This window comes from Pecten maximus, chromosome 6 (assembly GCF_902652985.1).
Source record: "Pecten maximus chromosome 6, xPecMax1.1, whole genome shotgun sequence".
Classification (NCBI taxonomy): domain Eukaryota; kingdom Metazoa; phylum Mollusca; class Bivalvia; order Pectinida; family Pectinidae; genus Pecten; species Pecten maximus.
The window spans coordinates 31,598,749-31,612,494 of NC_047020.1; the positions used below are offsets into that span (position 1 = coordinate 31,598,749).

A 13,746-nucleotide genomic window follows, 5' to 3' on the forward strand; every position below is an offset into this window, starting at 1 on the left:
AATGTTTCTGGTTTACTAGCTACTATGTTAAATGCAATTGACGGAGTAACATGTCCTTACATTATGTAAGGGTCCCTTTAGCATTGTCTTTTGTCCGATATGACTTCATTGTTGCTGGACGGTTAAACAATTACCTAACTGATCGGAAGTGTAACAACCATCCTATTAAAACCTGTTTCATATCAGGTGATTCATAATCTCTTTACACAAGTTTTTGTTATTCTGGTTTTTAAATTGTCATGTGAAATTGTAGTTGTGATGTTTGTCCTTGGGTGTGATTTCTAATGTTGCTTGATTTGAAGGATTGTGCGAGTTTCCGACTGCCCTAAGGCATAACTGGTACAGTACTGACAAAGGAATTCTCAACTTCACGGCGTCTGCTCTTGTAGAGTATCCTGTCTTCCTATCCAGTAATGTTAGCAGCATGACCTTCAACTGTGACGAAATCAACGCCAACAGATATATACTCAAGTCAGTAATTTATAATAAAATGTAATTTTCGTTATCTAATACTGTATAATATTCTTATTCATTTGATACTTATGTATTTTTCATTTTACTTTATGTTGACATATAAATCAGATTACAATACATGCGTTTTACCGGTGATAAATTCATATCATATCAATGATATTGTAAAACAAATTTGCAGTTCAAACGAGCCAAGTATGTGTCACGTAGACAAACCTTCAACCGTTGTCTAAAAAGTGTATTGTTCTGCTACTTATGTTTGTATCTGTCCTTTTCCTCAAAGATTAATACATTTTACCGAAATTTTTCCAACTGTATATGTAAGTGCAATTATTTCAGAGGGACTAGTACTTTCACCGTGTTTGGTAATCAGCTCCGTCCCTATCTATGCCTGACTCTGACACAGGTTTCCCAGGACGTGTTCTACTATTACGCCTTAAACCGTAAGTCTCCTTAAAGTAATGCAATATTGCCTCAAATTGTGTTGTTAATGCTGCGTGGTTTTATGTTTGGCGATTTTGTTTAAATTTCGAACATCTTTCTGAGAAGAAGTAGCATAAGTCATCAACTGATTTGCTACCCTAATTGGAATGCGTATGGTTTACAATGAAGTAAAATAATGTTTGATTAGTTAGACAAGTAGTATAAGCATGGCTTAAGTAAGATATTACTATTTCTGAGAAAGAAAACTGTCTAATAGAATATCACTAGATACACCATCGATAAGAAAGATTTGGTAAGAGACAAAAAGATAATGTAAACATGGTTATTTTCGCGGATGGTTAATTACGCGATTTCGACATGTAAATTATACGCGTGGCAGTAATTTTCGCGATCGACCCATCACTTGTAGTTGCAGATGTTGCAAATTGATGTGAAAATAATACGGGGAAAACTTTCGCGATCAAAAGGACTCCGCATAATAAGCGTAAATTTTCCCATCACGTAAATTTCCACGTTTACAGTATTGAAGTGTCCCCAAGCAATTACGATTAACGATCACATAAGATCCTATTGAACTCATAAATCCAAAATGATCAAAACCATAATACTAAAATGACCCTAATTACAATGTCAAAATTATCTTATAAACCCCAAATGATAATGATGATCAGTCTTACAATGACCAAATGATCATGACTGACAAGGCGCAAAATGTCATCTTTATAATAAAGCAACAATTACATGCGTCATAACTATTCCAGAGAATATGTTACAGTTTATTTAAGATTATATCGTGATATCAGAACGACGTTTAATAGGAACAAAGTGGTACCGGCATGCCTGTGCAATCAATACAACACAATAAGTTTGGCATCCGTGTAAAACAATTAGGTATACAGTGCAATAGATTATGCAACGTTATTAATTTGCCAGGGAAAAGCTTTGCCACCTTAATATCTCATGTCCCGCAGTTGATAATTACAAAAGTCATGCGCGGTAAAACATTTCAGTATGCATGTTATGTTTCCCTTTAAGGCGAAAGAAAATTAAGTCATTAAATACCTGCAATATCAATTATGCATTACTTTATCAATGCATTCTCAAACGTACTGGTTGGTCCCAGAAACATTGTGATATTACACTACAGTGACAACCCGTATACCTGTCGGGCTTAATATTATTTTAATAACATCGTCTGTCTTGCTTTGAATAGAGAGAGAGAAAAATAAACAAAACAATAAAAAGTAGCATCACGTGCAAATATATTATTGTGAAGGGCACAGTGGTAATTTGGTTCGGCAGATATTAAAGAAACTGGAGGATAAAATGTTAGCATTTTGTAGGGGTTCTATCGCAATTCGATAATAGCAAAGGCGACTAAATACCTGTGCCAATTTACCTTAATTCTTGTTTTCATCTTAATGTCGCCTTTGAGACTGCCTCGCTTTCGACCAGTTGAACGTTTGTCCTTGCCATACATATAGCAAATAATACAAACAGTTTTTGAAGCTACCCACTTTACGTTCAGCACTGCATGGTCTCCCGTGTTACGAGTAATAGATCACCACGAGAGGTGACATACCAATATGCCTGCGAAATGACCTCTCAATAAGAAGGTGATGCCAAATGACCCATTATTTGTCCGATTGAAATATATATATCGTCCTCAACTGCCTTGAATGTGCCAATATGACTGTAAACAGTCAAGCCGTATGATGTATTTGAAATAGGAACCGCGACAAATTCCTCGTTTAAGAACATATCATAATAAACAATCTAAAAGTGTCATTGATATTATTTACATCCACTTTGACGTCATATGGAAGCATACGACACAATAGAAATGTGTTTCCTTGGGGGTAAGATGAACACAGATGTTCCTGGGGTGTATACTGCGAGCATCATTTAAATTGCTGGTTTCTTCAACGTTCCTTAACTTAAGGAAATCCTCTTACATAAAATTTTCCACAGAAAACATTAAAGAATATAAGGAAAAATCAAGGTACCTTTGTTTTATTTTGTGATGCTTTCCTATAGACACTTTTAAGTAAAGGGTTTTCCGTAAGTTATGGAATATTGATCAAACTGGCTCTTGAATACAAATGTGAACATATAAGAAGAATCTTCTTCGTGTTTCATCTGTACTAGATAATATGATTGTATTTTATGCTGTTCTTGAAAGAGTTTTTTACAACTTTCTTGTAAATGCCTATTTGACGTGTGCATTTAGTTTCTTTTACGATTTACACAGGTCTTGAGAGTTCAAACAATGACAGGATATTTGTTCGAGATGACAACTTCACAGTAACTGCCAATGATATATGTAATAGAGAAACGCCGTACGAAGCAGGCACATTTATAATGTTAGTTCGTGAAGGTAGGTCTCAATAATTTAAAAATCAAGCATGTTTCTAAGCTTTATCATATAACCATATCATAAAGGATAAAACTTATGTCAGCATTTGCATCTTTCTTTTAATCTCGTAATTTTATTCATACACTACGCGATTTCATATGGATGAAATTGTATATGCCTTTCATGCATATGCAGCTAAAATTATTCATAACAATCGCATGCAACTCATGTATGAGTACTCTGAATTAAAATGAAATTAGATAATAGGGAACAAAATAAACGCTAGTATGTTTTCTCTTTAGGACAGACTAACATGCTTAACCGGGATTTAATTGAAATACAGACTTGATTCCTTCTCAAAACTGATATGAATAATGATTTTTACAGAGGTAACGATTGATCGTTGAAGCGTAATTTAATGTATGATAATAAATCCATGCGTATACAAGTCATATCATGGATAATTTAATTTAAAATTATTCTTCCATAATCAGACTTATGTAAGGCCGCATTAAAGTGGCAAGTTACAATTTTATTTCTATTTCAAATAAATCAGAATTTTAATGGTATAACCAGGATTTAAAACATTATTTTTTAGCTATAATTATCTTGTAGGCGAGGAAAATGAACAAAATGGACAAAACAAATATATATCATGAAACCATTTTCCTTTTGTCCAGGTGCCGATCCAAGTTCCATTTCTCGGACGTGTCCAGACCTGATATTACGACAGTATCAGAACGTGTCAATAGAGTCCAGTGACGGGTCAGCTCGATGTGACGATGTCCAGCTGGACGTTTGTACCAACACCAGTGTATTGAACATTGCTTACCAATCGTGTGCAGCGACGCTGGTTTTCTCTAGTCAGTATTTAAATGCCACTTATTTAAATTATGCAAATATGTTTGATCATGTTTTGATAAGCATGCCCACTTCAAAATGCTCAAGATTAGGAAAACACCCTACCATTTCAGAGGCTAGTGTGAAAGGGGCTTGTAGCGATGATTGGAATTTTAGCAATTATACGAAATGAAGGTTGTAGTTTTCGGAGAAATAATTGACCATAATCTTCTCAATTTCTCTGATTCATCTATATTTTCGAAATTGTATGCCAAAAAACGAACCTCTTGAAAATAAAAGCTTAACAGCATATGTTATAACGTCAATGAAATTTGTATTTCCCTTGACTTTTGTCAAGTTTTTCTTAATACGAAATCATTGCTATGGCATATCTTTGTAACCATAACTTACACGAGTAGTTAATTCACGAAATGAAAGGGAGATTCACACACAAAAAATATCTTCTGTATCAGCAGTAAGAACAATAACAATACATAAGATAATATGAATAATCTGTGTTCATTTTTAAGAATATGAGTTATCGCACAATGACAAGTTGGTTAATTATCTGTGTATCATAACATCAAGTTCAGTAGCAGATTGTGATTTAAGGATTTAAATATAAGTATGTACAGTGTATACTCATTGTATGATGTATTTGATCCTTTTATAAATTGTAACAATTTCCAATCACTTTGTCTTTATTTGACTAAAATTATTAAACAAAAAACATTCAATAGATTTGAAAGTTTGGATATAGGTTGACTGTTTTGTACTCCAACCTAGGTTAGTTTCTTTAAACATTCTATGGTGAAGGCCCTGGAATCACTTCTACTATCTTGTCGTCTCGAAGTATGTGACAATATGATATATTCTAGATTCAGCGGAGAAGGGTAGTAGTTGTTTTATATAGCAGTAATAAAAAATAGTCAATCGACTGAATAGTTTGGTGTTCATGTGTGTATCAGGTGATTTTTTTCTACTGGCTATGAGTAATTGAAAAACGGAAGTTGTGATATCGTGCCACTTATTATATAATACTGTTGTTTTAATGCCCAGCTGGTGGAGAATTTGTCTGCCTGTTTGATCTGAAGGAAATTGGCGTGACTTACATTGCCCTGTGGAATACCGATGCTTCTCTCACAGTTGGGCAAACATACAGAACATCCTGTTATGTGAGTTCTATTGTAACATCCAATGCAGGATGTAACATCTATATTGTCTTCTTTTTAATTTGATTTCATGTGTACAGTTCGTTCTCCTGCTTCAACTTTAATTTCATTTCACTAAAGAATCCATGTAAAAGTACAATGTATATTTTAAAAGCATGTGTTTGTTTTTACATTAACAACGTTTAACAGTGGACTGTTTATTTCGATGACGGGCCTCCCTGGTGTATTGTTATTTGTAGTTAAGATATTTTTCTAGGTTAGTAACGTACATTTACGTGCTGAACAATATAAATAGCTTACTTTTCTATTTTTATGGTTAAAAGCTTTATGATATACAGGTGCCAAAATGTTTCTGATAGTGAACAAAATAAAGCTGTACCATAAACTCATGGGACAAGACCGAACACATACTGGGATACCATCGCATGTTAATGGTTTGAAATGATTGAATTATATAAATATTCTTTAAATTTAATCACTTTTATATGACCATTAGGCTATACAGGAAACAAATGGCGTCACGTTTGGAACCGAGGTCCCCGATAGGTGTCACTACAACCAGACAAGTCAGTATAGTCCTCCAGGGGGCGTCTACATCACCATGCAGAATGTTACAGGTATACACGAAAGTTTTTATCAATAAACAAACAAAACATGTTTTTGTGCTCTGGCCGTTGATGCGAAGGTATGGTTTAAGATACCTTGAGAAATGTTTACAAAGTATCGGTTTAATGTGTATATATACTGTATTGAGATATAATTAGATCCAGACATGCATTGTATGAAAGTTGTAATAAGTTTAAGCTAAGATATCTTATCTTATTCATATTTAAGATATTAGAGTTTCTCCTGTTTAAATTGAGAAAGCCACGATATCAGATTCATATTTTAGTTCAGATATCCTTGATAACTAAATAAGAGATTATATTAAAGTTTTAATTGAATTTGACATTTCAATATCATACCTAACTGTGTGAACAAGGCTAAGATATTAACTTGTTGTCGTTGAGTAATATCCAAACAGTACTTTTTATGTATTGTTTTCTACTGGTTTGACCGCCTGAGAAAAAAACATTACATTTTACTCTCCATCTGTACATCGGTCCAGTACTCACATTCCTTTCGCCCTCCATACTGTATTTGACGCAAAATAGCATGCAATATCTTGGATCTACAAGGTATCATTTATTAGTCCTTTGACAGTGAAACCGGAACCGGGGGGGGGGGGGGGGGGGGGCTATAGGTTTCCTCCCCGTCCGACAGTCTGTCTGTCTGTCCGTCTGTGTCTGTCAGTCCGTCCACTCGGTTTTTTCCGCACTTTTATCGATCATGCTTTAAAGTTGACACAAACATCAGCATTCTTTCTTAATGATATAGTTACCTATTTACCATAAATGTTTACATAGTAATGAGTACTGCAAAGTATTATATCATCTATTGTATAATCAATGACAATATAATCGAATAAAAACAAACCAACAGTAACGTTATTAGAATTGCTAAACATATAGGCGATTTATTTCATTGGCAGAATCGTAATAAAATGTCATTATCTCGAGCTCTGATTACTCGAGGATCCTGCTTAACTCGAGGTAGAAATGCAGTTCCAAGAGCAAAATTCTAGATAAGTTTTCCCACGAACCCACTGGCTTGGAAACAACGAAGGTCGATGGTATTTACCAACACATACAAATATCTGTGTAGTGAGGTTGAATGAAACAAATCTCCAACAGGTCAAAGGATTTTATAAACGACACGCGATATCCATGTGTATCTAATACATTACTCGCATATTCTTTCAGCATTGAACCTTTACAGAACACCAGCACAGACACACTAACCCGACACCTTGTAAACAGATATTGGCAATAATCAATCAACCACATATTGGACAACCTGTATTTACACAAACGAGATATGCCGTGTTCAAATCTATCCAAATGGTTAATAAATTCAGGCTGGGTCTGGTTTGGTCATTTAAACTTTCCACTGTAATATTGCTACAAACTTTTACCGGAGACTACCTACACATACAATTACTCTTTGTATAACGGATTTTACTGTTAAACCAACACCGGTAGTTATTCGGCAGTCGGTGAGCTAGGTACATTACTTTGGGGGTAATTTAGAGATATTTTCTATGTAAATGAGAATAGGGCTGTCAGACTAGAAGACACGGAGATGGTTAAGGCTCTCGTCGCGGTGCCTGGGGAGTTGTTTATTTTACTACTTTCGCTGTGTGTCTACCAACCCTGTCATTAATGCGAGTGTTTTTCATTGTATTTCAGAAAACTGTGGTGAGTATTGTTTTCTCGTTTGTTCGTCGTTGACGACCATTTTGATTAGTGGTAACTAATAATTATTTTGGACAGTATCAGTTCAAATGAATAACATATAACGCATGCATGATTTATGATAGGAGCAATGTGTTACTTAAGTGTGATATATTGTATATAATGTATATAATCCAAGCGTTTATTACTTATATTGTTACGCAGAGCACAATATTGATCAAAAATTCTTTTAATTGTGATAAAAGTAAAGACATAAATCTCACATGATCAACTCGTCTTATGTTCCAACATCAAACTAATAACAGGAAATAAAACAAAACTTAATTATTCACGAAACCACTATTAAAAACAGACACAAAAACATTTACTCCGGAATGTATGCTTTAATTATATGTCACACATTCACATATATTCATTTTATTGTTTAGCCCCCAATTACGAACAAATGCTACGAGTTAAATAAACAATACTGCGTCATAAACTAACTTTGCATATACATAACTGCATTGTATATTTCATCAGCTTTCGTTCATACTCTACAAAACATGGTGTGGTTTTTTTTTGGTTTTTTTTTGTATCGCCTATCCCATAAATACGGGACAAAGACTGTAGGTATATATATATATATAGAAACAAACACCGTATTGACAGGTCACAGTGATAGAGTATAGGATACAATCAAATGCAGTCAAAACTCGATACGGTTGAGTGCAATAGGGAACAAGTTGAACTTAAACAACTTTTGGACATCTCCCAAAAAGCTTACCATGACATTTAAAACAACGAGTCAAAACAATTGACAGTCAGAGCTAATTATCTACCTAATAGTAAGCTTAACACACACACACACACACACACAGATATATATAATCATATCCCCGATATATTTTGTACAGGTAACACTGTATTTAGTTATAAAGCCTGTTATTGTATGTATTGTAGTTCAATTGCTACTGGTAATTAAATTGCTAAAATTTCAGTTGGGGACTGTGGTGGGTTAGCTATATAAGATAGCGTGTAGAAGGACTTGTAATCGTGAAGCTCTCCATACATATACATGTAGTTTAAATTATTGGAATCTATTTATAACGACGTCATTGAAATAACATAGAGGAATAGTATCGCTAGTGTATAACTAGTTAGTCGACTTTTATAACTGGAAGTGAAACCATAATATTGTGACTACTATATGAGTATATGATATACGTAGAAGATCAAATACGTAGTATAAGTCGCTTAGTCGTGGTGGTAAGTTGATATATATAACTATGTATTACAGTACCGACAGATCAGAATGGATTATCTGAGAAAACTCTCGCCTTAGCAAGTATCATCGGTGGTGCGGCAGGGGGAGTGGTTTCTACTGGTAGCAATCATCATCTGCCTCATCGGCTGTCTGTGTTGTAAGAAATCTAAGGCTACAGTCATCATTGTGAAAGAAGTAACTAAAGTACAACACAAGTCGAAAGATACAGGTAAGCTTAGGGAGCAAAAGGAGTTGATAAAGTGTCAACACAAGCTAAAGATGTAGTAATTTTATAATACAGTAATGTACGTCCACATGGAAGGCAATCATGATTTATGTCTGTCATTAAGTCAAAAAACTATATAGGTCTACACATATATTCGTATTATATAGTATATTGAACACTATACACTATACATTATCATGTCCCTGTCCACATTTTCCTCAATCTTCTAATCTATTGGTCCTGCTAATAATTTCTTATCCTGATATGAACTTCAAAGCTGTTGAAAATATCCCAACGTCTCAAAGGTCAAATAAATATAAATTTTCCCAAATAGTGTCTTATACATCACACATAGGTAATGTACAGTAAACTATAATCAGGTCGTGAGCATTTGCAAGTCAAAGGTCAATTGCGTGTAAGAATATTCAATGTCTATTAAGGAAAAAGAGGTGGCATTTGTTTTTGATCGCAATACTCTAGTTCAGATTTATATAAATTAAATTTTCCGCAGCGAATCTCAAGACATTAAAAGACTTGTAATTATGCATTTAGCGAGCAAATTGAAATAACATTGTTTGCAAAGGATCACGCGCATCACAGTGTCACCATAAATTAAAGTGTGTGTGTGTGTGTGTTTGTGTGTTTTAATGAAATGTGAATTGGTTAAGAATGTGTTTACATGTATTTTGGTTAAGAAGAAAATTAAACATGAACCAATGGAATTATCATTTATCAACGACTATTTATTCATAATATACTCGTATTTCTTCAATTTGCAGATGTAATCGTCGATGTAGACAAAGATGAAGATGACAACATTTTTGAGAGAGACCTGACAGTCATATCTTCTGCACAAATGAGTGTCTACTCAGCCTATCTCCCGCGGTCGTCTGCCAAAAGCGACAAGACATCAACAAGATTCCGAAAGCCGACATTTGGAAGTCCGTTATATAGAGATGCAGGGCGAGTAGACGACACCAGAACAAAACGGCCAGGCAAACAAAATGGTCGTCTGGTGAAAAACGGTTTACACGGCATGGAAGATGAGACCGAAATTTCATATCCTGTTCAGCAAACGTCACTTCCGGATATTCGAAAGGATGTGTTCCAGCCGAATATGTACGGAGGCCCAGAGGAAGGTCTCGTATTCCAGGACCTGGCAGTAGGTGCAACAGATAATTACAAACTTTTGGTCAAGAATATGAAGCGAGGGGAGAAACATTTAATGTCCAAAAGTCCACCTGGGAAAGGTCAAGGACAGATAATGCACGTTCGTTCAAGTCCAAGCGAAAGACAGAGTGTTCGAAATAAAAGCAATAGTCCCCCGGTAAAGCAACACTTTCATGGTTCAGATAATAAAACGTCTAATCGCGACCCCAATTATAATGGCAATCAAAGTGGGCATGACCGGTTTGTTTGGACTAATGAGGACGATGAGCAGGAGTTTCAGGATCCTGATTTCGCAGCACTGGGCAACCGATATGGCGGACATCCAACTGGGCCTCAAGTGTATGGCACAGTTCATGTGGATGGTAACACACGACCGCCAAGACGTAAGGCCACCGTTCACAGAACAAGTTCATTTGGAAGCAGTTCAAGTAAAACTTTACAAAGTCAACAAAATCTCCACATCACTAGTGAAAAGGGTTCAAATGTCATTAACCAGACCCAGCCTACAAACAATTTATCAGGAAAACTGTCGAATGTACAGGAAGGTGGTGGCGACAAAGTACATGACACTCGAGAAAGACATCTAGTAGACATCAGTACCAATACGGAGAATACTGAGAAACGTATTATGATGACAACGGTGAGGACAGGTGTTTCAATTGGTATACAAACGGAACAAGAAAATACATCAACCTCAAATGTTCGTCGACAAGATTCTCCGATACCAGCGAATGATAGTCATAGAAAGCTAGATCCCTGGAAGCATCCGTTATTGAATTATGAATTTTACGGTAGCAGTGACATGAAAAAATCCACTTCTGTCCCAACTGTGATATCTGGTTACGAAATGGCTAAGTATAACCCTCCTAACATTGAGTCCAGCAAACATCATGACCGTATCGTCAGACGATTGGGCTTGACCAGTAATGATATGGTTTGGTGTATTGAACCAAACGCCAGAGGTCCAAAGAGGAGTGCGACCTACAATCTAGGCTCCATTATGACCAAAAACAATTCACATCGATTAGGTCGAGGGAAATCTCGTACAAGAATTGTGACTCCGTGGAAATGAGACTTGATATTTAAGACAATGTGGCAATATTTCAAAATATAATGTCATAGATGTAACTAATCCTATTAACGCTGTGAAATCTACAAGAATCACAGTATGACATCGATTTAAGCCTTAAAAGGCTTGTGTGATGTATTATCGCCATGTCATTATACCGCTGTGTTTATAATTAGTTTTAATTTAGAAAGATTCATTGCCTGTATCAAACATCCAAAAATATGAGTAAAATAATATAACTTTGCATAACAAACAGTCTATTATTGGAAAATTGCGCTTCCCTTTCAGTGCGCAAAAATAAATGTGTGGGTACAGATTATAATGTTATGACGTTAGTTCAGGATCCAATAAACAATTTATCCTGTACTAATTCGTATAATACTACTCTCCAGCCAGACACGAAAGCACAGTACGCTTTTAAAGCATTCACATATATCAACTAATAGATTTACAAGTGTGTAAATCGTTTTACCCGTTACATACAACACTAATTGTTGTGTATTTTCCATCGTACAAATAATGTTCCTTTTTATGGAAAATGGAATTTCAGACGAAAATCAATAACAGTTTTACTAACATTTCAGGCTGTATTTAGATATGCTACATCGCCGACAGCGTATACACTTTCACAAAAGTCATAAAATGGAGTTCTATAAGACTGAAAGTTATATACGAATATAGGGAATGTACGACAAAATATAGAAAAGGTAAGCAACTATAGATAAGGTACGACAAAAATAGAAAGAGAGCACGACCAAATTTAGAGAGGATACAACAACTATAGAGAAAGTACGAACAAATATAGAGAAGGTACGAACAAATATAGAGAAAGTACGATCAAATATAGAGAAGGTACGACCAAATATAGAAAAGGTACGACAAATATAGAGAAAATACGACCAAATATAGGGAAGTTACGACCAAATATAGAAAAAGTACGACCAAATATAGAGAAAGTACGACCAAATATAGAAAAGTACGATCAAATATAGAGAAAGTACGAACAAATATAGGGAAAGTACGATCAAATATAGAGAAGGTACGAACAAATATAGAGAAAGTACGATCAAATATAGAGAAAGTACGAACAAATATAGAGAAAGTACGACCAAATATAGGGAAGTTACGAACAAATATAGAGAAAATACGACCAAATATAGAGAAGGTACGAACAAATATAGAGAAAATACGAACAAATATAGAGAAAGTACGAACAAATATAGAGAAAGTACGACCAAATATAGAGAAGGTACGAACAAATATAGAGAAAATACGACCAAATATAGAGAAAGTACGAACAAATATAGAGAAAGTACGATCAAATATAGAGAAAGTACGAACAAATATAGAGAAAGTACGATCAAATATAGAGAAAGTACGAACAAATATAGAAAAAGTACGAACAAATATAGAGAAGGTACGACCAAATATAGAAAAGTACGACAAATATACAGAAAGTACGACCAAATATAGAGAAAGTACCAACAAATATAGAGAAAGTACGATCAAATATAGAGAAGGTACGAACAAATATAGAGAAAGTACGACCAAATATAGAGAAAGTACGACCAAATATAGGGAAAGTAGACCAAATATAGGGAAGTTACGACCAAATATAGAAAAAGTACGAACAAATATAGAGAAGGTACGAACAAATATAGAGAAAGTACGATCAAATATAGAGAAAGTACAAACACTGATTGACTGTGGGAGCAAAAACCATGTTCACTTGTATTTCTATGTGACGAAATGGTAACTACAGTGTATTACAGCTCGCCGATGGGACAATGTGTATCTACACACTGTATCGACCAGTCGCTCTAGAAACGTCGCAACGACACTCGTACGCATTGTTATGTATACTGTTTGTGTAAAGATAAACCTTGTGTATTTATATACAGAATAACTTTTTTTTCAATCGATACTCTTTAGTCTTTATTAAAGACGTACCATTTTCAAATGATTATATCCTTGGATAATAGTCAACATTGCTTTAGTAGAATTTTTATATAGCAATGCGCATTATATAAGCATGTAATATTAACTAACTCTATCTGGCTATGACTCGGAAGCACTTTCAGAAGCATTAGTTTGTTACCTGTTGCCCCAATCGCATGAATGTAAAGAGGTATCTTTTAAACAACTTCCCTTTTACTATGTCTTTATTGACACTGCTTCACTTGGCCATAATTAAGCGTTTGCCCCTGTGAGACACATTTTGGTTTCTGTCCCCTGACCAAGAAATACCGGAGCCTCTAAAAATGGTAATTGCTACAACTGCTAAACGTTCATCATTTCGAGAATGGGATGCCTTGGTGCCTTCAAAAGTATAACACAGTGCCGTAGCATTATTTAGTCGGCATTAGTTTACACTAGTGCGTTATGAATATCGGATGATGGCCGTTAAGGGCTCATGCTGAGGTGACCTTGATTTAAACATTTTATTGAAGAATTAGTT

The 13,746-nt window shown here is 35.0% G+C and overlaps 1 protein-coding gene across 1 annotated transcript; it reads left to right on the top strand.

Annotated features, from left to right (window-relative positions):
• The first annotated feature begins 7,307 nt into the window (after nucleotides 1-7,307).
• Nucleotides 7,308-11,654, top strand: LOC117329528. The gene is made up of 3 exons (XM_033887514.1): nucleotides 7,308-7,580; nucleotides 8,857-9,052; nucleotides 9,829-11,654. The coding sequence occupies exon 3, from the start codon at nucleotides 9,906-9,908 to the stop codon at nucleotides 11,289-11,291; it is 1,386 nt and encodes a 461-aa protein (XP_033743405.1). The 5' UTR covers nucleotides 7,308-7,580; nucleotides 8,857-9,052; nucleotides 9,829-9,905; the 3' UTR covers nucleotides 11,292-11,654.
• The last annotated feature ends 2,092 nt before the right edge of the window (nucleotides 11,655-13,746 follow it).

Coding starts and splice junctions, on each gene's coding strand:
- LOC117329528 (XM_033887514.1), top strand. CDS start 9,906: ATGAGTGTCTACTCAGCCTATCTCCCGCGGTCGTCTGCCAAAAGCGAC.